General features: G+C 50.1%; 1 protein-coding gene across 3 annotated transcripts in view; it reads left to right on the top strand.

Annotated features, from left to right (window-relative positions):
• The window catches only part of asic1b (acid-sensing (proton-gated) ion channel 1b), an 809000-nt gene that overhangs the window by 697831 nt on the left and 83611 nt on the right, over positions 1–27558 (top strand). For all 3 annotated transcript variants that reach the window (XM_038786503.1, XM_038786501.1, XM_038786502.1), the window contains exons 3-4: positions 8524–8651; positions 15725–15875. In XM_038786503.1, coding sequence (XP_038642431.1) covers positions 8524–8651; positions 15725–15875 — 279 coding nt within the window. The remainder of the gene's footprint in view (positions 1–8523; positions 8652–15724; positions 15876–27558) is intronic.

Raw genomic sequence — 27558 nt, 5'->3', positions numbered from 1 at the left:
GGCCTCAGTTGTGGCCAGACCCGCCATCGGGGGCACAGCGATCGGCGGGCCATTGCGATCTGGGAGGGACCTACCTTACTCCGCGCGGGCCTGCTGTGTGGCTCCGCCATGTCAGCAGCGCCCGCGCCGAGGTGGGCCGCCATGTGCATGCGCGGATCTGCTTGCGGCCGCTGTGCACATGCGCAGCCGCGCAGTTTGGCTCGCAGGGCCCCGCCGGCAGCCAGAGCTGTGGAACGCACGCCGGGGCCCTGCTTAGCCCCCGGAAAACGGAGTATCACCCCGGACTTTCGAGGAAAAAGTCCGGAGTGCTTCTCGTCTGTTTTCCGGTGGGCCTGGGGACTCAGTGATTGAAGAAACCAATTTGTGATGCTGACCATTTTCGGCTTTTGTTTTTAGCCCAGTGAGAAAGGTATTGTGAGAGTGAAAAATCTGGCACAGGTTGAATGCAGCCAGAAGCAGTACCTTCACACCCAAGTGGAATCTTCTGCCAGGCACTATAGAACAGCCAAAAGAATCTCAATGAAAAAACATTTCATCATTATAATGCATTAAGTGAAGCTTTTTAGTGTGATGTTTCCATCTACTTCAGATGGCATTGAGCTGGAGTGGGCCTAAATGATGGAGTTCTTAAAGGATCCAGCCTTTCTTTTAACCTGATTTTTGCTGTTCTGCATAGTATGTTTTGGGCAGGTTTGTGTTGCTCATTTATTGGCATTGGTGTGGAACAAAAGTCTCTTTTAGGGACGATTCTATTCTTTCTCCGAAGCAGTGTTTAACAAGCTAAATATTGTCTGCAAGGCTTCAGTAGAACAGTCATTTTGGTTGTCCTTCAAAGGATGTTGGTGTCTTGGCCCAATATTTATTGCCCATCCCTAATGCTCTTGCGAAGGTGGTGGTGAGCTGCCTTCTTGAATACAACTGAGAGGCTTACTGGGCCATCCCAAAGCGTCTTTAAGAGTCAACCACATTACTGTGGGTCTGGAGTCACATATAAGCCAGATTGGGTAAGAATGGCACAGGGGCAACACTGCCAGTGATGGCCACAATCACTCTCTTGCCCATTCTTTACCTTCACACACCCATATCAGTTCTGAGGATAGATTGGAGAGGTTGGCACTCAGTGACAATACTCGTTTGGAGAGCTGTCATTCTTGACAGCTAACATTCATTATGCAGGGGTAAGCGTATTAAAGTATCAATCACATGATTTCTACAAGACTGGCACACGGTTTTGAGATTCAGGGGGCCGGATTCTCTGTCCCGCCGCACCCGTTTTCTGGGCGGCACGCCCCACAGGCAGCGGGATCCTCCGTCCCGCTAGCCGGCCAATGGGGTGGGCAGCCCCACGGCATCGGGAAATCTGCGGGCGTGAGTGCGCTGCAGGCGTTGGGGAGGATCCCGCCGACAGAGAATCCAGCCCAGGATCCTTCGCTTATTTTATTCTGGATCTCTAGCCCTCCTTTCCCAGCCCAATGAAACAAGTGATCTCCTTTTACTGCTAAATATTAACGATTCATCATTCGCTTTCAGGATTTCGGCCTAAGTGGCAAAGAGTTTGCCAACAGCAAATCTCTTGCTGTGTGAGCACTTAACAGCGAGGGTCAGAATTTGCGAATCTCATTAGCATCCAATCTACCTCTCACATCTTTGATATTGTGTAATATGCTTTGAAGTGGTTTGGCAGAGCCACTATCAGCCTGTGGGCTGTGGTTGGCAGGGCCCCACTTTCTGGTGCCAGCTGGGAGCTGCTGTTATTTTACATGAGATGTGTGCCAGTACAAAGGTCCTCACACCGCCAGCGAACTCCTCAAAGTGAAGGTGCCAGGTTCACGAAAACCCAGTTGAATGAAAGTGGATTTTCCTCTGCGCCAGCTTTTGAGAATCCAGACAGTTGTTTGTTTAAGCTTCTGTAGAGAATGAAAACTAGAGGGGGTGTAAAACTGGCATTCCTGTCAGGTTCGCGTCAAGCAGATCAATTTATAATTGTCCTCTGTGCCTCAACAACAAAGAACTAAGAGTTTACGAAGTGAGTGCAGAGATCTTTCTCCTGTAATGGGATCTCTGTGTTAAGGGGGTGTGATTGGGTTACTGAGGTTGAGGATACACAAGTGAAGGATATATTGAGCACATATAAAGAAAGACTTCTCGGCCCGGGTGGCCATCAACAGGTCCAGGCAGCGGGCGGATGAGGTGGGGATCGTCCAACCTGACTGTCCCTCCACCACAGCTACATTGGGCAGCCCAGTAGCACAAGTGGATAGAACTGTGGCTTCACAGCGCCAGGGTCCCAGGTTCGATTCCCGGCTTGGGTGACTGTCTGTGCGGAGTCTGCACGTTCTCCCCGTGTCTGTGTGGGTTTCCTCCGGGTGCTCCGGTTTCCTCCCACAGTCCAAAGCCGTGCAGGTTAGGTGGATTGGTCATGCTAAATTGCTCTTAGTGTCCAAAAAGGTTAGGATGGATTATTGGGTTACGGGGATAGGGTGGTGAGGGCTTAAGTGGGTCGGTGCAGACTCGATGGGCCGAATGTCCTCCTTCTGCACTGTATGCTCTATGTAAACTCACGGCTGATAGCCTTGGAGAGGGAGGACATGGTGTCCATTGGCAGGCTTCAGGCCTTCCCTGCCCGGTGGGCACGACGGGGGCTGAGGCACATCATCACCCCTGGGAATCACATTGTGGCTGAGCTCATTAAGGTTCCTTTGACGTTTTGTTTCAGTTACAGTGACCCACCAGGGGCTGTCATCCCCTCTCATTTTGTTTAACTTTAATTTATTGATGTTTTATTACTAGTATAAAGAAAAACTTGATTGGTTTCTCAAAAAGATTATCGAGAAAGATTTTGAGTTTAGTTTTCTTTTAAGTTTCGCCTTTTGTCACAGTGTGCCTTTAAGGGGCTTTTAATTAGTTAATTAGCCTATTTACTTGAACGATCTTTTCAAAAGAGTATAAAGACAGGCTTCTGCTGCCCAGAGATGGTGGGGGCTCCCAGCGGAGGCTCTCTACTTGGCAGCCCCCCCCCCCCTTCCCCATTGGAGATTTGACATGGAGAGTGTTACACGTGGAAATCCTGTGCATCAGATGATTAAGATGGTTCGCAGACTCCCAGGCCGCCTGTATTCTCTGTGGCCTTGAGGAATCCGTGTTCCTTGTGCGCGTACGGTGTCCAAGGTCGCTATTTCCTTATCTGAGGGGACTGCTCCTCAGGTTTTGTTTTGACTTCGGCCCCGTACTCCTGGGGCTGGATTCTCCGCAGTCCCCCGCCGAAATCGCATTCGACGCGAGGGGTAGAATCCCCGTTTACGTGAGAATCGTGCCCAGCGCCGCTCCCACAGTTCTCCGGTCCCCAGAGAATAGCTTGCGCGCGATTTACGCAGAGGACCCTGCCCCCCCCCCCCCCGTGATTCTCCGCGCAAAACTGGCCGAGATCCCGGCGGCGATGTTCTAACCACGTATTGACCGTCGGGAACTTCGAGTAGCGACTGTGGACCGAGTCCACGGCCGCCCTGGTTTGGGGGGGGGGGGGGGGGGGGGGGGGGTGATCGATCACCGGGGGGGCCTCATGGGTGCCAGGCGAGCGATCGAGCGGCTAGGATCCGAGGGGGCGCGCCATCTCGAGGGGGGGGGCTACATTCGCGATGTCTGTCCGTGGCCCGAGTCCTCCATTGCGCTTGGCACGGCCGCTGTAGGACGCCGCCGTGCACATGCACGGACCCCCGACCAGAAGTGCGGGGCCCATATCCACAGCCAGAGCTGTGAGAAGCACTACGTGCCCTGCCAGCCCCCTGCAGGTAAGAGAATCACTCTTGACTTTTTTTGAGGATAGTCAGGAGTGAAACGGCAGCGTTTTTGCGGTGGCATGGGGATATAGCCCCATTTTTGGAGCTGATCTTTGGCCCTTGATCTTTGGCTACCCGATATGCAGGGGGCGGTCAGAGTGGAGGACCTCCTCGTTAGCCTTCTCCTGACCAAGTTGGCCATCAACAGGGCGGTCAGAGTGGAGGACCTCCTCGTTAGCCTTCTCCTGACCAAGTTGGCCATCAACAGGACGGTCAGAGTGGAGGACCTCCTCGTTAGCCTTCTCCTGACCAAGTTGGCCATCAACAGGTCCAGGCGAGCAAGCTAATGAGGGTGTCATGCGGCCTGATTGTCTGCCTCTCTTCCATGACCACATTTGCACCCGAGTGTCCCTGGAGAGGGCGCACTCAGTGTCTGATGATACATGTGAGTCCTTCCATGGTCGGTGGGCACCACTGGGGCTGTTGTGCCCTGGGAACATTAGTTTAATTTAATTTTCTACGTTTCCTTCAAAGTTTAGTCTTTTTGTTCCAGTGCCCCTTTGAGTGGTTGGTATTTTGTTCATTAGTGAAGTTGTTCATTTGTTTATTTTTTATATTCAAAAGAGTACAAAGAAAAACCTCTGGGTGTGATGAACATAGGGGTCTCAAATGTTGTTGGACTGGCTCTTGGAGGCTTGATCACATGTCGTCAGATTGTGTGACATCTCGCACACTTCGAGTCTGATCACATGACACTTGCCCGCAATTTGCATATGTCTGTGTGTCCCAGAAGATGAGGGTCTCTGCTGGTGCTTCTGTGCCAGGAGTTACCATCTGAAAGGCCCTGTGGGCACCTGAGGATAGTATGCAGGCGAGCCTGGCATCCTCACAACACTGCCGAGGAGATTGACCCACAGCGGTTCCAGGAGAGTCCTGGAAATCCAGGACTATTGCTGATCCCATGTACTCAAACTGTCAGTAGCGGGAAAAGTTTCTCCGAAATTGATACAGAGTGTTCGCGCAGTTGTGAACACCGTCACGTTTCACGATGGCGTGAAACGGGCGCGGGCACTACCGATTCTGTCCCCCATAGGGGGGCGTTGGAGCGGTTCACGCCGCTGCAGCCTCCCTTCCCGGCGCCAAATGGGCGCCGCACCAACCCGCGCATGTGCAGTTGGGCCGTGCCAGCCCGCGAATGCGCGGGGGACTTCCTCAGCATGCTGGCCACGACCCAACATGGCGTGGAGGTTCAGGAGCCGGCCGCGTAATAAAATAGTGCCGGGGCTGGAGAGGCCGGCCCGCCGATCAGTGGGCCCTGATCGCGGGCGAAACCCCATCGGAGGCCCCTCCCCGATGAAGGATCGCTTTTCCTCGCACCACAGGCCGCCCTCGACCCTACGCGCAGAGTTCCTGCCGGCAGCGACCAGGTGTGAACGGCGCCGGCGGGACTCTGCTTTTTCCGCTCAGCCCATCAAGGCCGGAGAATCGGCGGCCAGGCCGTGGACAGCGGCCCGTGACTGGCCCCGCGCTAAACGCGCCGGCACAAATGGCACCGATTCTCCGCCCCACGGATAATCGCCTGCCGGCGCCACGGGAAAAAAATGGCGTGAACGCCGATTCTCCCATACAGTGCACGCCCCCTGTCTCTCCAGCTGTGTATAATTGGTGGCTGGGTCTCCTGCTGTCTCGGCCCTTAGCTCTGGATTTCCGTTTCTACCTTTCTTTTCTCCTTTGAAACGCTCCTTAAAATCTACGGGCGGGATTTGCTGCACTCCCCCCCTCCCCTGATGACTGAGGCGGCCTATCATTGCTGGCGGCGGGATCTTCCAGTCATGCCACTGCCAACGGGGTTTCCCATTTTTCACACCCTCCACCGCCACAGAATCCGCAGCAGGGGGGTCCTCGTTGGCGAAATTGGAACAAAGAACAAAGAAAAGTACAGCACAGGAACAGGCCCTTCTGCCCTCCAAGCCTGCGTCGACCATACTGCCAGTCTAAACTAAAATCTTCTACATTTCCAGGGCCTGTATCCCTCTATTCCCATCCTATTCATGTATTTGTCAAGTTGCCCCTTAAATATTATTATCGTCCCTGCTTCCACCACCTCCTCTGGCAGCGAGTTCCAGGCACCCACTACCCTCTGTGTAAAAACCTTGCCTCGTACATCTCCTCTAAACCTTGCCCCTCGCACCTTAAACCTATGCCCCCGAGTAATTGACCCCTCTACCCTGGGGAAAAGTCTCTGACTATCCATCCTGTCTGTGCCCCTCATAATTTTGTAGACCTCTATCAGGTCACCCCTCAACCTCCGTCGTTCCAGTGAGAACAAACCGAGTTTATTCAACCGCTCCCCATAGCTAATGCCTTCCATACCAGGCAACATCCTGGTAAATCTCTTCTACACCCTCTCTAAAGCCTCCACATCCTTCTGGTAGTGTGGTGACCAGAATTGAACACTATACTCCAAGTGTGGCCTAACTAAGGTTCTATACAGCTGCAACATGACTTGCCAATTCTTATACCCAATGCCCCGGCCAATGAAGGCAAGCATGCTGTATGCCTTCTTGACTACCTTCTCCACCTGTGTTGCCCCTTTCAGTGACCTGTGGACCTGTACACCTAGATCTCTCGATTGCCTCCTCCAGCCCAAGAACCCTCTGCGATCTCTACACTCCTCCAATTCTGGTCTCCGAATCCTCATCGCTCGCGGTCAAGCCTTCAGCTGCCGTGACCCTGAGCTCTGCGGTCGTCCCGCTGAACATCTCCAACTCGAACTCTCACTTCCTCTGAGATGCTCCTTAAACCCTCCGGATGGGATTCTCCGTTTCTCAGGCTGTGTCCTGATGCCGGCGTGGGAATGGTGGCCTTTTATGACCGAAAATTCGGCGCAAAACGGCCACCGATCCTCTGTTTGGCTGTGGCTAGCAGAAAGGCAGCGTAGAGCCCCAAGCTCGAGCTGCCGATACGTCCTGGAGAATTGCCGGCTCTGTGGCCTTCAGTGGTCGGGCGCGAACCTGGCCTGCAAAATAGTGTTTTGAAGTAATAATCAAACATCTTCTGGCAGGTCCATCGGCATTTGCTTTCTTACCCTGGCAAAGTTTGTGGAGCGTTTTGAAGTTCTGTATGCTTTGATATCGCGGTGGTTTGTCTTAACGTTGGCGCTGTGACATTCTGGGAACTGACTGGCATCATTGGATTCCCACTGGCGCTGGAGAGCTGGCAGCAAGTTAGGGGGTTGCCGTTCAATTGAGTGGTGCCAAGGATGGCACCAATCGCCATAGCAAAGCTAAAAAGGGCTTCTCAAAGCAATACAGACTCCTGCGAAGGAATGTCTGCCTCAAGCTGGCCTACACTTCTTTACAATGTGTAGTGTACTTCAATTTTACATTGTCAAATTTTATATCTGCCATTTTGCTACACGTGCCCCAGTATAAATGATAATGATAGGGGCCCAGCAGGATAACTTGGCCAGCACTGTGCTCTCTAAGGAATGTTTGGTCTGCAGAGTGTTGGCGAGGAATAAATTTCACTAAATACACAAATACATTGCAGATGCTGCAATTATATAATGATGAAGTTCAGTGCTCCAAATGAGCACCCTACCTAGGCCCACTCACCTGCCCTATCCCCATAACTCTACCTAACCTTTGGACAATAAGGGGCAATTTTATCATGGCCAATCCACCTAACCTGCACATCTTTGGACTGTGGGAGGAAACCGGAGCGCCCAGAGGAAACCCACGCAGACACGGGGAGACCGTGCAGACTCCGCACAGGCAGTCACCCGAGGCCGGAATTGAACCCAGGTCCCTGGTGCTGTGAGGCAGTAGTGCTAACCACTGTGCCGCCGTGCCACCCTACCAACCTGTGCACATGAATTTCCTCCACATGCTGTTTGAAGGAAGGTGTCCCCTGTTGAAAAGTCCTTTTGTACAGTGGTGGACAAGGCAATTTTGTGCCAACATCTTTCTGACATTAAAACAGTGACAGTACTTCAACGATACTTAATCAACGCTAAAGAGCTTTGGAACATCCTGTGGTTGCAAGAGGTGTTGGTAATGTGTTCACAAAGTCTGTACTCTTCCTTATATATATCTGATAACATGCTCCGTGCATAATGTATATTAGAGAATAAATTATACACAGTTGAACATACATTTATAAAATTGACACAAACATGTCTATCAGGAATGGCTGAACCTGGTTTAAATGTGTGCATTCAAAAGCAGAAACTTATAACTCCATGCAAAATGCACCAGAATAGCTGGTTGCCTAGAAACCGGAGACATACATGTGTGGCACTGATATTTGATAGGCTGAAGTATAATGATATCTTGTACTGGGTCACACAACGGGAGACGTGGGAATGGGTTCTGAGAGATTAGGGGATGAAGGACTCCAGTGTTGGAGAGATTCGGGCTTTCGGCCGGTATTTTCTCCCCTTCTGCGTCCCGTTCTCGCATGTACCTGATCCCTGTCATGTGACTGTTTCTGACTGCGCAAACTCGACTTAGCGTTGAAACCAGAGTCTTCCGTTTGATGCGCATTATACGTGCAGTGTTTCACTCTGCAATGCAGAAGTGGGTGACACGGATTTGACTTCTCAATGACCAGAAGAGCTGCATTGACTGAGAATTCGCTTAGAAAGTGATTACCCCGGGTCCTCGGGTTATGTTTAGTCTGAGTGGTTGCTGGTGGAGCTTATTCACCTCGCATTAACATCCATCTGCTCTATTTTCCCACACAGAGGAAACCTCCTTAGAAGCTGGCATAAAGGTTCAGATTCATGGACAAAATGAGCCACCATTCATCGACCAGCTGGGTTTTGGAGTGCCACCTGGATTTCAAACATTTGTTTCCTGTCAAGAACAACGGGTAATGAGCAAACAAGATCAAACTGTGATTCTAAGCCTATACTAGGAGCTAACATCATTATTAAAGCCCCCAGTGGCTAGGTTTAGGGTCATGTTGGTATATCCCAGCCCTGGTCATTGCCAAAGCAAATAGCTGAAGGTCGGCAACCTGCTAGAGCATTACTACAAACCCATCCCATTTTTCCAGAAGAAATGCTTTTGGGAACCAGATGTTACTACAGCACTTGATGTCACTACACCTCTGTTGACGTTTCAGAACTGCGCATTCCAAAGTTCTTATGGAGATCCCTACCCAAAATGAGAATCGGGCTTTTCTGCTCTAGATACTAATTAACCTGCTATCTGGGGTTATGGGGATATTGTGTGTAAAAGACATTGAGATGTCCAATCAGCCATGATCGTACTGAACGGTCAATGGGCTGAATAGTCTACTCTTTTCCCTATGTTCCGGTGACCAGTATTATCTCTTCTGATTTCCACTATTTGGACTTTTTGTTTTTGTTCTGAACAGACAGCTAACTCATAAGTATTGTGTTTTTCAAAGAATTTCATCATTAGATTTGAAGATTTTTTTTGTGATGTGGCAACTTATCAAAGGCCTGGCAATCTAGGTCCAGTACATCTACCGGTTCCCCTTTATCCACAGCACATGTTGCTTCCTCAAAGAACTCCAATAAATTGGTTAAACATGACTTCCCTTTCACAAAACCATGCAGACTCTGCCTGATTGCCTTAATTTCTTTCCAAGTGCCCTGCAATAACATATTTAATAATAGCGACTACCATTTTCTCTATGACAGATGTTAAGATCTCTGGCCTGTAGTTTCCTGTCTCTCTCCCTTTTTGAATAGAATTACATTCGTTACTTTCCAATCTAATGGAACCTTCCCCGAATCTAGTGAATTTTGGAAAATAAAACCAATGCATCAACAATCTCAATCGCCACTTCTTTCAAAACCTTAGGGTGAATTCCATCAGGACCTGGGATTTGTCAGCCCGCAGACTCAACAATTTGCTTAATACCATTTCCCGGGTGATCGTAATTTCCCTGAATTCCTTCCTCCCTTCCATTTTCTGATTCACAGCTACTTCTGGGATGTTACTTGTATCCTCTGTAGTGAAGACCCGTGCAAATATCTGTTCAATTCATCTTCCATTTCCTTATTTTCCATTATTAATTCCCCAGGCGCACTTTCTATAGGACCAACACTCACTTTTTTAGCTCTTCTATTTTTAAAAAAAGCAATAGATATTGTGAGCAATTCTGGGCACTGCAAGGATGTCAAGGCCTTGGAGAAGGGGGGCTGACCAGAATGATGCCAGAATGAGAGACTTCAGTAATGTGCAGACTGGAGAAGCTGAGATTGTGTGCTTTAGAGAAGAGATGGTTAAAGCAGATTTAACAGAGGTGTTTAAAATGATACGGCGTTATGAAGATGTAAGGAGCAGCTGCTTCCACTGGTGGATGGATCGGTAACCGGAGAACACAGATTTAAGATAATTGGCAGAAAAAGCAGACGGGAGCTGAGGAGAATATTTTTTCCGCAATAAATTGTTCTAATCTGGAGTGCGCTGCCTGACAGGGTGGTGGAAGCAGATTCAAACGCGACTTTTCAAAAGCAATTGGATATATACTTGAAGGAGAAACAGTTGCAGAGCTATGGGTGAGGTGCAGGGGAACAGGACTAATTGAATAGTTCCTTCAAAAAGTCAGCACAGGCACAATAGGCCAAGTGACCACCTTCCATGGTTATTCAGCGAAATCCCCTCCTTTTTTCAGGAGAGGATAGACCTGGGCAGTCAAATCCTCTGTATGCTACTCCCTCAGGTAATCAATTTTATCAATTGTATTGGCCTTCTTTGTGTTCAGTCCTGCTTCAAATATCCACTATCTTCCTGCCGTTTCTCAATGGGATTTCCCATCGTAACCACCCCATGCCGCTGGGAAACCCGCGCTCCCGGTGGTAAAGGTGAATCGCAACAACTGGAGAATTCCAGCCAAGGTAGATTTCATAGGATTTCGTAGAATTTACAGTGTAGAAGGAGGCCACTCAGCCCATCGAGTCTGCACCGGCTCTTGGGAAGAGCACCCTACTTAACCCCACCCTCCACCCTATCCCCGTAACCGTGCAACCCCATCTAACCTAAGGGCAATTTATCATGGCCAAACCACCTAACCTGCACGTCTTCGGACTGTGAGAGGAAACCGGAGCACCTGGAGGAAACCCACGCACACACGGGGAGAACGTGCAGACTCCGCACAGACAGTGACCCAAGCCGGGAATCGAACCTGGAACCCTGGAGCTGTGAAGCAACAGTGCAAACCACTGTGCTACCGTGCTGCCAATTGTTAGGACAATGTAGAAGGAGCTTTTCCCTTCATCTGCCCATACCATGGGAGATTTTTCCCCTCCAGCCAGCAAAATGCTGCATTGGCACGGCAACTGGGATCACCACTGAACAAAAACACATGAGTACAGTTCATCTGCTTGCCTCTCCAAGCTGTATACAGGTGTCACAGTGTCCTTTCCTGAAGGTACCAGTTACCCGGTGCCCGTTATTAAAGTGCCAGTCTGGGTGCCTGGTTATTTGCTCACGGAGGTGGCAACGACGAGGCCATCCCAGTTGTGCTCTGTTCTTGCCCAACACCCACACTCTGGAGATTCCCAGGCTTTGGACGGCAATCAGGAATGAGAGCTGCCCCACCCACACTGTTCACAATGACGGCACAATCACAGAATCCCTGCAGTGCAGAAGGAGGCCATTCAGCCCATCGAGTCTGCACCGACCCTCCAAATGAGCACTCGACCCACCTCATCCCATCCCTGTAACCGCATAACCTAACCTATACATCCCTGGACAATAAGGGGCAAATTAGCATGGCCAGTCCACCTACTCCATACATCTTTGGGCTGTGGAAGGAAACGGGAGCACCCGGAGGAGAACGGACAAATGCCACACAGTGATCCGGAATTGAACCTGGGTGCTAACCACTTTGCCACTGTACCACTGTAGGGGAGCACGGTAGCATGGTGGTTAGTATAAATGCTTCACAGCTCCAGGGTCCCAGGTTCGATTCCCGGCTGGGTCACTGTCTGTGTGGAGTCTGCACGTCCTCCCCTTATGTGCGTGGGTTTCCTCCGGGTGCTCCGGCTTCCTCCCACAGTCCAAAGATGTGCGGGTTAGGTGGATTGGCCATGCTAAATTGCCCTTAGTGTCCTAAAAAGTAAGGTTAAGGGGGGGGGGTTGTTGGGTTGCGGGTATAGAGTGGATACGTGGGTTTGAGTAGGGTGATCATGGCTCGGCACAACATCGAGGGCCGAAGGGCCTGTTCTGTGCTGTACTGTTCTATGTTCTATGTTCACCCTTAAATGTTCAGCACCATCCGCAACTCCTCAGATACTAAAGCAGTCCATATCCAAATGCAGCAAATATCCAGGCTTGGGCTGACAAGCAGCAAATAACATTTGTGCCACACAAGTGCCAGGCAATGACCATCTCCAACAAGAGAGAATGAACCATCGCCCCTTGACATTCAGTGACATTACCATCGCTGAATCCCCCACAATCAACATTCGAGGGTTAACATTGATCAAAAACTGAACTGGACCAGCCATATAAATACTGTGGCTACAAGAGCAGGTCAGAGGCTGGGAATCCTGCGGAGAGTAACTCACCTCCTGACCCCCCCAAAGCCAGTCCACCATCTACAAGGCACAAGTCAGGAGTGTGATGGAATACTCTCCACTTCCCTGGATGAGTGCAGCTCCAACAACACTCAAGAAGGTCGATATACGAGAGAAGTGAGTCCACCCCTAACAATGCCGCAGGCCTTGATTTCATTGATCCTGAAATGGGAGAAGGATCCGGAGCAATGCGGGTCATACAGGCCGATTTCTCTACTGAATGTGGATGCTAAACTCCTGGCTAAGATACTGGCCACAAGGATAGAGGACTGTCCCAGGGGTGATAGGGGAAGACCAGATGGGATTTGTAAAGGGCAGGCAACTCAAGGCCAATGTTCGAAGGCTTCTAAATGTTATTATGATGCCCTCCGGAGGAAAGGAGGTGGAGGTGGTGATAGCGATGGATGCGGAGAATGCTTTTGATCGCGTGAAGTGGGATTACCTGTGGGAGGCACTAGGAAGGTTTGGGTTTGGTGAGGGCTTTATTGACTGGGTGTGGTTGCTCTATCAGGCACCAGTAGTGAGTGTGCGTACAAACTGGCTGAGGTCGGGGTATTTTAAACTACACCGAGGGACGAGGCAAGGGTGCCCCCTCTCCCCGTTACTGTTTGCTCTGGCCATAGAGCCATTGACCATGGTGTTGAGCCTCTCTGGAAAGGGCTGTTTCGGGAGGGGGTGTGTGGTGGAGCACCGGGTCTCGCTTTCCGCAGATGACCAGCTCTTGTGTATTTCAGACCCATTGGAGGGGATGGGGGAAGTAATGCGAATCTTGGGGGAATTTGGCAATTTTTCGGGGTATAAATTGAACATGGGGAAAAGCGGGATGTTCGCGATCCAGGCAAGAGGACAGGAGAAGAGACTGGGAGAGCTGCCGCTTAGAATGATAGGGAAGGGCTTTCGGTACCTGGGAATCCAGGTGGCCCGGGAATGGGAGGCACTGCACAAGTTAAACCTATCCCGGTTGCTAGAACAAACGGAAGGGGACTTTAAGAGATGGGACATGCTCCCGCTATCACTGGCAGGGAGGGTACAGACCGTGAAAATGACGGTCCTCCCCAGATTTCTGTTTGTCTTTCAGTGCCTCCCCATCTTCATCCCAAGGGCCTTTTTCAAGCGAGTGAATAAGGTTATTTTGGGCTTTGTGTGGGCGGGTAAAACCCCGCGAGTGAAGAAAGTGTTGCTGGAGCGCAGTCGGGGGGAGGGTGGGTTGGCGCTGCCGAACTTCTGCAATTACTACTGGGCGGCTAATATAGCCATGATTAGGTAGTGGGGGAGGGGTCGGCATGGGAGCGGATGGAGGCGGCGTCATGTAAAGGCCAGTCTGGGAGCACTGGTAATGACACCTCTGCCGTTCTCGCCGGCCCGATACTCCACAAGTCCAGTGGTGGTGGCGGCTCTGAGTATCTGGAGGCAATGGAGGAGGTATAAGAGAGTGGAGGGAGCATCGATTTGGACCCCGATTTATAATAAGCATCGGTTTGTACCGGGTAGGCTGGATGGTGGGTTCCAGAGATGGCAAAGGGCAGGAATTATCCAGGAATGGGGGATCTATTTATAGATGGGAGCTTTCTCAGCTTGAAAGCTTTGGAGGATAAATTTGAATTGCCAGCAGGGAATGGGTTTAGGTATTTGCAGGTGTGAGACTTCCTGAGAAAACAGGTGCCGGCCTTTCTGCTGCTGCCGCCATGGGGGATACAGGACAGAGTAGTTTCCAGTACCTGGGTGGGAGAGGGGAAGGTTTGAGATATTTACCAGGAGCTTTCGGAGGTGGAGGAAACGGCGGTGGAGGAGCTTAAGGGCAAGTGGGAGGAGGAGAGATAGAGGCGGGGCTATGGGCGGATGCCCTAAGCAGGGTTAATACGTCCTCATCGTGCACCAGGCTTAGCCTGATACAATTTAAGGTAGTCCACCGGGCACACATGACAGTGGCTCGGATGTGCAGGTTTTTTGGGGTAGAGGAAAGGAGTGCGAGGTGCCCGGGAAGCCCAGCAAACCATGTCCACATGTTTTGGGCATGCCCGAAGCTCAGAGGGTTTTGGCAGGGTTTTGCTAAGGCAATGTCCACTGTACTAAAAACATGGGTGGTGCCGAGTCCAGAGGTGATGAGCTTTGGAGTGTCGGAAGAGCCGGGAGTTCAGGGAGCGAAAGAGGCCGACGTCTTGGCCTTTGCCTCCCTGGTAGCCCGGAGATGGATCTTATTAATGTGGAGGGACTCGAAGCCCCCGAGTGTAGAGACCTGGGTTAGTGACATGGCTGGGTTTCTCAGCCTCGAGAAAATAAAGTTCGCCTTAAGAGGGTCAATGGTCGGGTTCACCCGGAGGTGGCAGCCGTTCGTCGACTTTCTCGGGGAAAATTAAAATGTCAGCAGATGCAGTATTCCAAGGGGGGGGGCGGGGGGGGGAGCGGATTGTTGTTGTATGGTTGAGGTGTGTGAAGATTAGGATGGGGATGGAAATGTTTATTGTACCATGTTTATGTCATTGTTATTGTTATTATTATAAAAACTTGCAAATACCCTAATAAAAATATTTTTTTAAAATAAGAAGCTCGACTTCATCCAGGACAAAGCATCCCACTTGATTGGCATCTCATCCACAAACATTCACTCCCTCCACCACCGACACACAGCTGCAGCCGTGTGTACCATCTACAAGATGCACTGTAGCAACTCACCAAGGCTCCTTAGGCAGCACCTTCCAAACCCACCTCTTACCATGTCGATGGACAAAGGCAACAGATACCTGGGAACCCCACCACCTGGAGGTTCCCCTCCAAGTCACTCACCATCCTGACTGGGAAATATATCGGCCGTTCCTTCACTGTCACTGGGTCAAAATCCTGGAACTCCCTCCCTAACAGCACTGTGGGTGTACCTACACCACATGGACTGCAGCGGTTCAAGAAGGCAGCTCACCACCACCTTCTCAAGGGGCAATTAGGGATGGACAATAAATGCTGATCTAGCCAGCTACGCCCACATCGGATGAATGAATAAAAAAAACACACACAGGGTGTTGAGAACAACAGATCACCCCTCCTGGCACCCTTGAAATTATGTAACTCCAAACAGACCAAACGCCACAACGGTGGGGGGGGGGGGGGGGGGGGGGGGGGGGGGGCGGAAGACGAACATTAATGAAATAAGCCATTTTATTTGAAAGTGATTGGCACATTCACCCAACAAGCCTTGTTCAAGTCAGGCTGGTCTACAAAATGTCATCCTGTTTTCTCACTGGCTATTCCTCTTGAAAAATTGTATGTAGAATCAGGAAACCTGAAGGTGTTCCATCAATGCCAAGTCCCAAGGCATAATAATTTTTTTGAAAAATATGTCTTATTGAAATGCCTTCTGAATAATACTCCAATTTCATGTTGCTCTTATTCTCAGCTAATATACTTACCTCCTCCTTGGGGAGACTGCAAATCGACTCCAATGGACTCAGACTTCTTTGACACTTACAGTATCACTGCCTGTAGAATCGACTGTGAAACTCGGTACCTGGTTGAAAACTGTAACTGTCGGATGGTACACATGCCTGGTGAGTTGCTATTTAAAGATGATTCAGAGATGCTGGAGAACACGTGTCTTGGTCATTAATATCGATTTGTATTTTCTATGCAGAAAAATCACGTTGGAAGGAATTATGACAAGGAATTCAGCTAATCTAACACTCAGTATTGTTCCTTAGTTTAATTCCCTCCCACACTAAGATCTTTCGAAACCTGAGCTTTATCACCACATTCTAATTTTCCTCATCCTCTTTTTAACTCCAGCATTCACCATTAACCTCACTTCACCATGTTGCCCGACAGCTCTATCCAGAACAGTTTGAACTGTCCCGTGTAGCAAGAGAAGTGAACCGTTCCCAAGTTCCGCGATCACGCTCCTTGTGGGCGGCATAGCAGCACAGTGGTTAGCACTGTTGCTTCACAGCTCCAGGGTCTTAGGTTCGATTAGCGGCTTGGGTCACTGTCTGTGCGGAGTCTGCACGTTCTCCCCGTGTCTGCGTGGGTTTCCTCCGGGTGCTCCGGTTTCCTCCCACAGTCCAAAGATGTTCATTAGGTGGATTGGCCATGCTAAATTGCCCTTAGTGTCCAAAAGGTGAGATGGGTTACTGGGTTGCGGGGATAGGGTGGAGGTGTGGGCTTAAGCGGGGTGCTCTTTCTGGGGGCCAGTGCAGACTCGATGGACCGAAAGGCCTCCTTCTGCACTGTAGATTCTACTGCACCAGCCCCATCTCTCTTTCCACACCTCTGCTCCTTCTTCGCCCAAGATGAACCCAGTGTTCCCTCTCCACTAAGAGACACATAAGTGCCTGTGTCCAGCAAATGTAGGTGACCCTGGGCATGAGGTAAGTATTTAAGCCCTGCAACACCAATCCCATTCTCCTCGAATTGTTATAAAAGCAAACAGGAAGCACAGGATGCACACATAGGTCTTGTTATGCACTTACAACGTAATAAAATCAAAGCATTTATATCGAAGACTTAGCATGGCGTTGATTTCTTTAACCCTGCCATCCACTACAACGTGATGAAAGAGCTTAGCTTTACTCACAGAAATCCTGTTTTAACTGATACAATTGCTGTAAGGAGATTTCACCAGACGATTCAATAAAGTTGCCTCGCAAAGCTTTCATAGAATCATAGAATTTACAGTGCAGAAGTAGGCCATTCAGCCCATCAAGTCTGCATGGGCCCTTGGAAAGAGCACCCCACTTAAGACCACACCGCCACCCTATCCCCCTAACCAAGCAACCCCACCTAACCTAAGGGTAATTTATCACGGCCAATCCACCTAACCCTGCACATCGTTGGACTGTGGGAGGAAACCGGAGCACCCGGAGGAAACCCACGCAGACACGGGGTGAACCAGTGACCCAAGCCGGGAATCGAACCTGGGACCCTAGAGCTGTGAAGCAACTGTGCTATCGTGCCACCCCCTTTCATGGAAAGTTACGAGGTAGGATATTTCTTCCTCACAGGAACTGACCAGGGGTCATTTTCCCAGTCGGTACTCAGTTGATTGGACAGCTGGTTTGTGATGCAGAGCGAGGCCAACAGCGTGGGTTGAATTCCCCGTACCGGCTGAGGTTATTCATGTAAACCCCGCCTTCTCAACCTTGCCCCTCGCCTGAGGTGTGGTGACCCTCAGGTTAAACCACCACCAGTCAGCTCTCCCCCTCAAAGGGGAAAGCAGTCATCTGGGACTATGCGCCTTTACCTTTACATTCCTGTGTGCACCACCGAAATACATCAAGCGTCAGAATGCCATTTTCTCTTGCAAGCCCAGTAATCAAGTCCAGAACCGCTTTTATTTGCTTGACTCCCAGGAAGTGGCTGACCTTGCAAATAGATTGACACGTTTGGCCGAGACTGGAGTAACTTAAACTATGAAATCACACTGTGGAGAGCTTGGCGAATCATTGCTCTGAGATACCACTCAGTTACCCAGAGGGATTGATGAGGAGGAATTTCTTCAGCCAGAGGGTGGTGAATCTGTGGAACTCTTTGCCGCAGAAGGCTGTGGAGGCCAAATCACTGAGTGTCTTTAAGACAGAGATAGATAGGTTCTTGATCAATAAGGGGATCAGGGGTTATGGAAGGCAGGAGAATGGGGATGAGAGAATATCAGCCATGATTGAATGGCGGAGCAGACTCGATGGGCCAAGTGGCCTAATTCTGCTCCTATGTCTTATGGTGTTATCTGTGTGAAGGAACAGCAGTGGGTCACACATTGAAAAATCCATGATAGGTTCCATGAATTTACTGGGGAAAAAATAAAATAACCATTGCTGAGCTTGTCAGCTGGAGAAAATGAACGATTTCCCAGATTGTGGCCATTTGTGGGAGTTTACCTAATTTTACATCTTCTAAATCAACATCCATCACAGTCGGAACTTTCTTTTGCAAAGAGGGATTGGGCAAATGTTCCTTACACTGTTAATAGGTATTTCGGCCTCCTTCTGGTCTGCGTAACTCAGTTATCTGTTTCCAAATTAAACTGGGTGCAACTGTTGATTAGAATTCATGGTATTTTTTAATGGTTATTGTCTCATGTGTCTCTGTAATGAGGTTGTGGCAGCACAGTTGAGGCAAACAAGTGGCTCTCCTGATCACTGCTTCGATCGGGATGATCGTTTGCACTGATCTTGGACAGCAAATCTTTTTCCTGGCTCTCGAGGATCATCTGTGGCTTTGCACAAGGGTGACCTGCGGCGTTGCTGGGATGTCCAGGGGCTAGTAAGGCTACAGGGACAGAGCGAGGGGGTTGGACTGGATGGATTGATCCATGTGGAGAACCAGCATGGACTTAATGGGCTGAATGGCCTCGTTCTGTGCAGGTGACACAAAGATTGGCCGAGTTATGGACAGTATAGAGGATAGCTACAATCTCAAGAATTATATAGATGGATTGGTGGAGTGGCCGATAAAGTGGCAGATGGAATTTAACACAGAGAAGTGTGAGGTCATGTATTTAGGGAGGTCGAACAGTTGTCAGGAATACACAATAAATGGGAATATACTAAGAGGGGTAGATGACGTGAGGGATCTTGCCGTACAGGTACTCGGATCCCTAAAGCTGCAGTTCAAGTAGACAAGGTTGTGAAGAAAGCATATGGAGTGCTTTCCTTCATTGGCAGAGGTATAGAATATAAAAGTAAGGATATAATGTTGGAATTGTATAAAACACTGGTGAGGCCACAACTGGAGTATTGTGTACAGTTCTGGTCGCCACATTACAGGAAGGACGTTATTGCTCTGGAGAGAGGGCAGAGGAGGGTTACAAGAATGTTGCCAGGGCTGGAATAGTGTAGCTACGAGGAGAGATCGGATAGGTTGGGATTATTTTCCTTGGAACAAAGAAGACTGAGGGGTGACTTAATTGAGGTGGACAAAATTATGAGGGGAACACATAGTGGACAGGATAAAATTGTTTCCCTTGCTGGAGAATTCCAGAATCGGGGACACAGATCCAAGATAAGTGGCAGAAGGTACAGAGGGGACATGAGGAAGAACTTCTTTACGCAAAGGGTAGTGGGAGTCTGGAATTCGCTGCCCGAGTTGGTGGTGGAGGCAGAGACCCTGAACTCTTTTTAAAAGTACCTGAATCTGCACCTTAAGTGCTCTAAGCTACAGGGTTATGGATCGGGTGCAGGAAGGTGGGATTAGAAAGAGCACCTGGGTGACCTCGGGCTGGTGCAGACAGATGGGCTGAATGGCCTTCTGTGCTGTAACATTTCTATGCTTCTATGAAATGATTCTATGATTCTCCAAGTAATCTGGTCTGTACCTTTATGGCCACTGATCCAAAAAAGTGAATCCAGGAACGTCACCTTTAATGTGTTTTCAGGCAATTTTATTCTGTTGTGTACTTCCATTTCTGGAAAAGTGACTGGCTTTCGTTCTGTTTTTTCTTGCAAGATGGTTATGCATTTACAACAACGTGAATTGTGACATCTGGATATTGCAACACAAGGGCCGGGATTTTCCGGTATCCGGCAGGCAGGCCATACCAGCGCCAAAGAGTGGCGTGAACCACTCCGGCGCGGGCCGCCCAGAAGGTGCGGAATCCTCCACACATTCGGGGGCTAGGCCGATTAGCGCTGCGCCAACCTACGCAGAAGGGCCTCTGCTGGCCGGCGTGAGTTGCCGCATGCGCAGGAGCGCCAGCGTGTGCCCGACCGCTGGCGTGATCCCTGCCCATGCGCAGGGGGTTTCTTCTCCGCGCCGGCTATGGTGGAGCTTTACACAGGCCGGCGCGGCGGGTAAGAGTGTCCCCACGGCACAGGCCCGCCCGCAGATCGGTGGCTCCGATCACAGGCCAGGTCACCGTGGCCGCCCCCCTCTGGGGCCGGATCCCCCCGCGCCCCCCCGAGGACTCCGTAGGCCGCCCTCAGAGCCAGGTCCCGCCGTCAGAGCCAAGACCTTGTGTAATTCACGCCGGCGGGACTGGCCGAAATCGGGCGGCCGCTCGGCCCATCGGGGACCGGAGAATCGACGGGGGGGGGGGGGCGCACTGCCAATGGCCCCCGACTAGCGCGGCACGATCCCAGCCCCTGCCAAATAACTGCCGCCGGAGAATTCGGCAGCCGGCGTCAGAGCGGCAGGGCGAGATTCACGCCGCCCCCCCCCCCCCCCAGCGATCCTCCAACCCGGCGGGTGGTCGGAGAACCTCACCCAAGATTTTTATGTTTTCAGCAGCACAGAAAGGTGGGGGATATCAGTGTTGTCAGATATAAGGGGGGGAAGGTGAAGAGAACATTACTGAGTGAGCTCAGTATGAGCTGACAAAGCTCCCTTCTTTCTCCTGCAGTCCTGTCCTCAGCCTCAATGCATCTTAACTGACTCTTGTGTTCTCCCTGAGGAAGTCTTTCAACTTGTGGTGAATGTTGGACAATCTTGGGACATGGACCATTGAGGAACTGGGTTGAATCTGCTCCCAAGTTCATTTTCTAAGACTGGGGCAGAGGAGAAGGAGCTTCATTCTGTATCTAGCTTTGCAACGCACGACGCTCATGTCAAATACCAGAAGTGGACAAAATGTCCCTTTCACCGGTACTGTACAAACAACCCTCACGTTAATAAGTGTGCAGGTTGACTATCAATATAAACCGGTTGAGTGGGAGGGCGGGGCAGAGGTAAGTTACATAAAAATGGCGCACGTACTCAACATCAATCGGACCATAAGAGATGCCGAGTACAGGCCAAGGCAAGAGTGATAGAAGGGTAAAACGGCATAAGAATGGTCCAAAGGAAGGTCTTCACAAACCAAATACAATCCAACCCATCATGGACCCTATCATAATCCATCAAATTTCTCACCATATCCAAAGATGATTTTGAGGCGTTCCTGTTTCTAGTGACACATGAAGGAGACAAGACATGGGTGAGATTTTCCATCATCCCCACGGCATGTTGACCGGGAGATCCCACCAGCGAGAACAGCCGGAAGTGATTGGACTATGTACCATTAACCTGTCACCAAGGCGATGGCTTGTGAGGTTCCATTCCACATGAACTATGGATGACCAGGAGATGTTTGCACTCTTGCACCCTGCCATCGATATATTGGAAAGGTGTGCCGATTGACAATCAATCTGCTTGGCCACATTGTGAACACACCTGGAGTGGGACTTGAACCCAGAGCCTACGGCTCAGAGGTAAAGACACTACCCCACTGCGCCACTAGATCTCCCTCCAGCAATGAAGCAAATGTAAAACCCTATGTGGCTCATCTAACCACACATCCTTCTCAGCAAAACATCTGACAGCCAACCTCCACAGCATAAGAGATACTTGAGCCAGTTCTCTTCAAAGTCAAGAGATTTATGATCATTCAGGGATGATAATATTAATGTGAAAACCAGTCAATAATGCTTCTACTTTATTACTTGCCAATTGAAGCTCGCTGGATGCTGTGATTGATCTAAGAGTCCAGACAGAAATGCATTCATTTAGAGTCTGCACCTGTGATCATCAAACAAATCACTAAGGACTACATTATCGAGCAATTACATTCAAATGGAATAACCCTATTGGCAGGAACATCTGTACTGTTACAGAGAAATACTGGGACTAATTCATGGCATTAAGCGCCACATTGGAGCTCATTTCCCATCTTGTCCAACATCCAGCACTGGATGAGCAGTCATTTCCTCCAAGTAAATGCTGGTAAGACCTGGGAAGAAATGCGGAGGAACATAGGCCCCCACGGAACCAGCCCGCCCGCCGATTGGTAGGCCCCGATCGCGTGCCAGGCCACCATGCCCCCCCCCCCCCCCCCACCCCCCTCCAGGACGGACCCCGCAGACACACCTTAGTAACCCACGCCCGCGGGACTCGGCCGAACTCGGCGACCACTCGGCCCGTCGGGCCCCGGAGAATCACCGGGGGGGGGGGGGGGGGGGGGGGGCACTTTCAATGGCCCCTGACCGGCGCGGCGAGAATCGGCGGGGGAGAATCGGGAAGCCGGCACAGGGCGGAGGGGCGCGATTCTCGTGTTCCCCCCCGAGGATTCTCCGACCCGTCGTGGGGTCGGAGAGTCCCGGCCTTGGTCTGTGAATGCCTCCATTTTAAAATTTCCACCCTCATATTTAATTACCTGCGAGGCATCATCCTTCCCATCTCTGTAAGCTCCTCCGACCCAATGCTCCAAGAAATTTGTATTCCAACAATTCTGGCCTTTTAAGCTTCCGTTTGCTCCACCATTGGTGCAGCTGTCTCAGCCCCCCCGCCAAGCTCTGAAATCCCCTCACTATGTCCCTCCACATCTCCCTATCTTGCTCTCTTCATTTACGTCTCTTCTTAAAACCGATATTTTTGACCAAGTCCCAATATCTCCTTCTGTGACTCGGTGTCTTGTTTTGCTGGTCAATGCTTGTGTGAAATGGCATGGGAAGTTTTGCCAAGATGCGATATAAATGATAGTCGGCGTGCGTCTGCTGTTCCATAAGGTGTTAAACACTTACTGCCGTTCTGAAGTTTCCACGGTTACTTTGCAAGCTGGACTTCAAAGCTTCAGCAGCCTAAGATTAAAGTGACTGGATGTGCACAAGATCGCGCAGGCATGATTGCTTCTGAGTTGAATGTGTGGCCAAGCATTGCTGTGTTCCCTCCAACTCTCTTCGTACTTCAGTCAGCCTGCTTGCCATTCATCAACCTCCTCCAGATCGCCAGTTAACAGTGGTGCAAATCTGTATCCCCTTCCAATGCAACGGTTAGATCATAGAATTTACAGTGCAGAAGGAGGCCATTCGGCCCATCGAGTCTGCACCCCATCTTGGAAAGAGCACCCTACCCAAGGTCAACATCTCCACCCTATCCCCATAACCCAGTAACTCCACCCATTCTTGCATCTTCATCTCCTCACTCCGCGGCATAGACCTTGTTCCCCTCAATTCGCCAAGGACACAGGAGGCCATTTTCAGCTGAGAAACTAGTGGGAGCTGATTGGCTGCTCATTCTATTCTGTTCTATGGCGCCACTGAAGGTCAGATTGGGTGGGATGTGCAACAAGTGGCCAGTCCGACACATCCAGTTTTCTGTTGCCATATAAGTTAAACATTTTCTATGTGCCTCCTGCAAGTTCAACCAACAACACCAACCTCTCATGTCTTCCTTCGGTCCTTCTTCGTCGAGTGACATTCTTGCCTCTCACTACCTCCTCTCATTTCACATCCTGCTTGAAGCTCGACTTCCTCGATGATGCCAAACGTTCTATGCTCTTTGAACAAGTCCCTCCCAAAGCTGAATTATTTTTCCCACATGTGAAGAGGGCCCTTCAATCACTTTCTCACACTCCTAGACAGGATCCAGGTCTAAGTTTATCATCTTAGACCTAAATCTTCTCTCATGACTCACCAGCCTTTTCTGTGCAATGTTCCCTTTCTTCTCTCTCTCCCTCACTCTCTTTCATTGATGCAACTGTGCTTCGCAAAGCAAGACATATCGTCCCCTATCCCATCATTGACTCGTTCTGCCTCCAGGACTCGAAGCTATGCATTTTCGTTGCTCTGTAGCTTCTTCCTAACTTGCAGTCTTTTAAAAACCGCCTAAGCCTGATTCAATTCCTGTTTTTTTCCCACACTTGGTGGTATTTGCACGCCAAATGCTGGCCCTTCAGAATGAGAGAAGAACTGTGCCTTACCTCAGAGTACTGTAACGTATTTCAAGTCATGGATAGTAACTTGAGGACAGGGAAATGAAATGAAAATCGCTTATTGTCACGAGTAGGCTTCAAATGAAGTTACTGTGAAAAGCCCCTAGTCGCCACATTCCGGCGCCTGTTCGGGGAGGCTGGTACGGGAATTGAACTGTGCTGCTGGCCTGCCTTGGTCTGCTTTCAAAGCCAGCGATTTAGCCCTGTGCTAAACCAGCCCTTACTGAAGACATGACCGCATTTAAGTTCAGAAGTGTTTGAGTCCATCCAGGCTTTCCTTATTTACTGAAGACAATACAGTTAGGTAACGTCATTTAGTTGTTATCTTCCGAACAATCCCACTGAACGTGAATTCGAATCTCACTATGGCTGGGATTCCCCGTTATGGGTTCGCCCCGCTACCATTGCGAGTGGGGACGGAGAATTTGCCGTTCAGATCACTGTGAATATCATGCTCCCTTCTGCATGTCTGCCCTCGTTTTCGGATAGTATAGCGTTTCGAGTCTGTCAGTCGCACCTTGAAAGGGTATGCATTTGCAGCGGATGTTTGTAAACGGACATCGCAATAGAAAAGCCTCAGCAGCAGGAATCATTGCGGCATCGAAAGTGGCAACATATCTTGACATTGCGATGCAAATCCTCTTGAAGCAAGTGGGACGGAGGAGGACAGTCCAGGCACTGTGACTGCGGATGAGCAACACCGAGTGCTCGGGAAGAGATGCTCGCCCGGGAGGAGAACACTCAGAGCGGACTAGGGTGCAAATGGGCAAAAGGTTTGGCAGGTTTATCCAGATCAGCCAAGGTCAGACCTCCCACCATGATTTTCTATCAATTGGCTGTCCCAAAGTGCACACTGCACCATTGTTCCTTCCCCCTCACACAGGCTCACTATACATTGAAGCAGTCGCATCCTTAAAGGCAGTGTTCTTCAAACTTTTTCTCCGGGGACCCATTTTTACCAACCGACCAACCTTCGGGACCCAATCCGGCCAACCTTTGCGACCCACGCCAGCCAACCTTCGTAACCCATGCCGGCCGTCCTTCGCGACCCACGCCAGCCAATTTTCGCGACCCACGCCGGCCGTCCTTCGCGACCCACGCCAGCCAACCTTCACGACCCACGTCAGCCAAACTTCGGGATCCACGTCGGCCAACCTTCGCGTCCCACGCCGGCCGACCTGCGCGACCCACCATTTTCTCTTACCTTGCTTGCTGCTGATGAAAATGGAGGAAATGGTTTTGGGTTCCTTTGGCCCTCGTACACGCTCCTCCAATAGAACCTGTTGGATGAAGGTGAAGCCTTCTGGTGTCGGAAAGTATGGAGTCTCCATCTGTCCAAAGTTCTCCATTTTTTTCCTGTGATTTTATAAAACAAAACCCCCCCGAACTTGTAAAAAAGTTCTCCCTTTTTCTCTCGCTCTGCTCCCGGAAGCACTGCTGGTGGCGAGGGCCTCAGACAAGCTCAGAGTGGAGCTGTGCAAAGTAGGCGGTGGCAGAGGAGGAGCAGGAAAGTTCAGAACTCTGAGCCACACAGGGTTTGCTTTTCAAAGGAGGATGCTTTCTGAGATGAAAACGATGCTTCAGTCATTGGAGTCTTTACCAACCAATATCAGCTGGTGACTCCCGGAGGAGTTCTCTTCATGCATTTGTACAGGGAGTTTGTCAGCACTGGTGACCAGCATGCAATGAGTGGCATCTCCACATACATCTGCAGTGGTGCCCATTGGCACGGGCCTCAACTGCAGTTGTTGGCATCGCTTGCAAACGCTCAGACTGTTGCTATGGAGACATCGGTCTCCAGGATGGAGCAGGTTTTCCTGCAGCTGCTTGAGGGTCACACTGAGATTCCCTTGCTGGATTTTACAGATCCCGTCTGTGGGAATCGCTGTGTTGGCATGCTAATCGCTAGCCATGCTGAGGCAGTTGCCCAATCGCATGTGTTGGCACGGATGAAGGTGCGATTTGCCATCTCAGGATGATGGCAAATCGCACCCTCAAGCCACCCTACTCAACACATGGCACACATGGGAGGGAGCATGCAGGATTAGACAATGCCCACAGTGCATTCACAACAAGCTTCCCGAGTTCATAGCACCAATATGCTTCTGATTTCTAGACCACCGAAAGGGAATATGAGGTTGTGCCCAGAGCATACACACCATAAATTCACGGCTGCCGTGCCCAAGAGAAGCGAAGATTATATCCTTCTATCTGCTCTTCATTCAGGGGGGACCAATCACACACATACATCTTTGCTTCATTAATGTCCTCCATTATCCAGAGAGTGTGATGTTTGACAGTGTATCCTGTGGCAACAGGAATGGAATCCTTACAAAGACAATCAATTGACAGCATATTTTTTTTAAACTTTGAAAATGTCTACTGAGGGGCAGCACGGTGGCCTAGTGGTTAGCACTGCTGCCTCACAGCGCTGAGGTCCCAGATTCGATCCCGGCTCTGGGTCACTGTCCGTGTGGAGTTTGCACATTCTCCCCGTGTTTGCATGGGTCTCACCCCCACAACCCAAAAATGTGCAGGGTAGGTGGATTGGCCATGCTAAATTGCCCCTTATTTGGAAAAAATAATTGGGTAATCTAAATTTAATAAAAATACAAAAAAGGAAAATGTCTATTGAAAAGATTGGTGGCTGGAGAACTTGGGGAAAGGTTTCGTTACTGAGAGCCGGCAATAGTACATGAACAAGCCGCTTATGCCTTCAACAGTTGGCCCCTGCTCTGACTGGAGTCAGCCAACCTTCTCTTCTCGATGGTCAACAATTGCACCTTGACCCTAGGAATCCTGGAGATTTTGGCTTGGCTGTACGGTGGAACACTCCTTCATCAATCGAGGCATCGAAAACATTGCCTCAAGATATCAATGATGCTTTTGGGTAACAATTCTGGGCAGCACCTCATTGTATTCAGCCTGTCCCTGGCAGGCTGAAGATGGCATCCTTTTCTCCAAGGAATCAACCATGCAGTCTTTGTTGCAGATCCAATGTGAGGGGCACCGTGGTTTGGCCTTAAAATGAAGGTATCTTGGTGGCTCTCAGAGAAGCAAGCATGACCTGTGTCATTCTGTGCTGGTGGTGGCAGCTGGGAGTTTATGGTGGCATTTCTTTCCACATTGGTGCCAATTATGATGCCCTGCTCCTTGGGGAACCCTGCCACATTGGGGAGAAAACAGTCTCTCATACTCTGGTTGGAAGTCAGATTCCCCAGAGGTCATAACCTCCCTGATGCATCACAAACACAAACGAAACTTGTCAGCAAGTCCAACCGTGCCGATCGATCTGGTTTCCAGGGTAACGGTGAGTGTGGGCCATCTGCCTCTGATGGTGCCTCACCTGCGCGGTAATCCACCCTTGGTTTCGCTTCCCTCAAATAATGTTCCCATCGGCGTATCTATGGTGCAAATATAAAATGTACCGGTTGAAAATATAAAATGAGGCCAAAATAAATAGTCAAATAAAAAAAATGGAACAGTATTGCATCTCTGCTGCCTCCACCAATCGAATTCAAAAGTGTCAACTCCCCTTTAAATTCAAAATAAACACATTG

Source organism: Scyliorhinus canicula, chromosome 28 (assembly GCF_902713615.1).
Source record: "Scyliorhinus canicula chromosome 28, sScyCan1.1, whole genome shotgun sequence".
NCBI lineage: Eukaryota > Metazoa > Chordata > Chondrichthyes > Carcharhiniformes > Scyliorhinidae > Scyliorhinus > Scyliorhinus canicula.
Note: the sequence above shows the minus strand (reverse complement) of the source record. Positions and strands in the feature narration are given on the sequence as shown.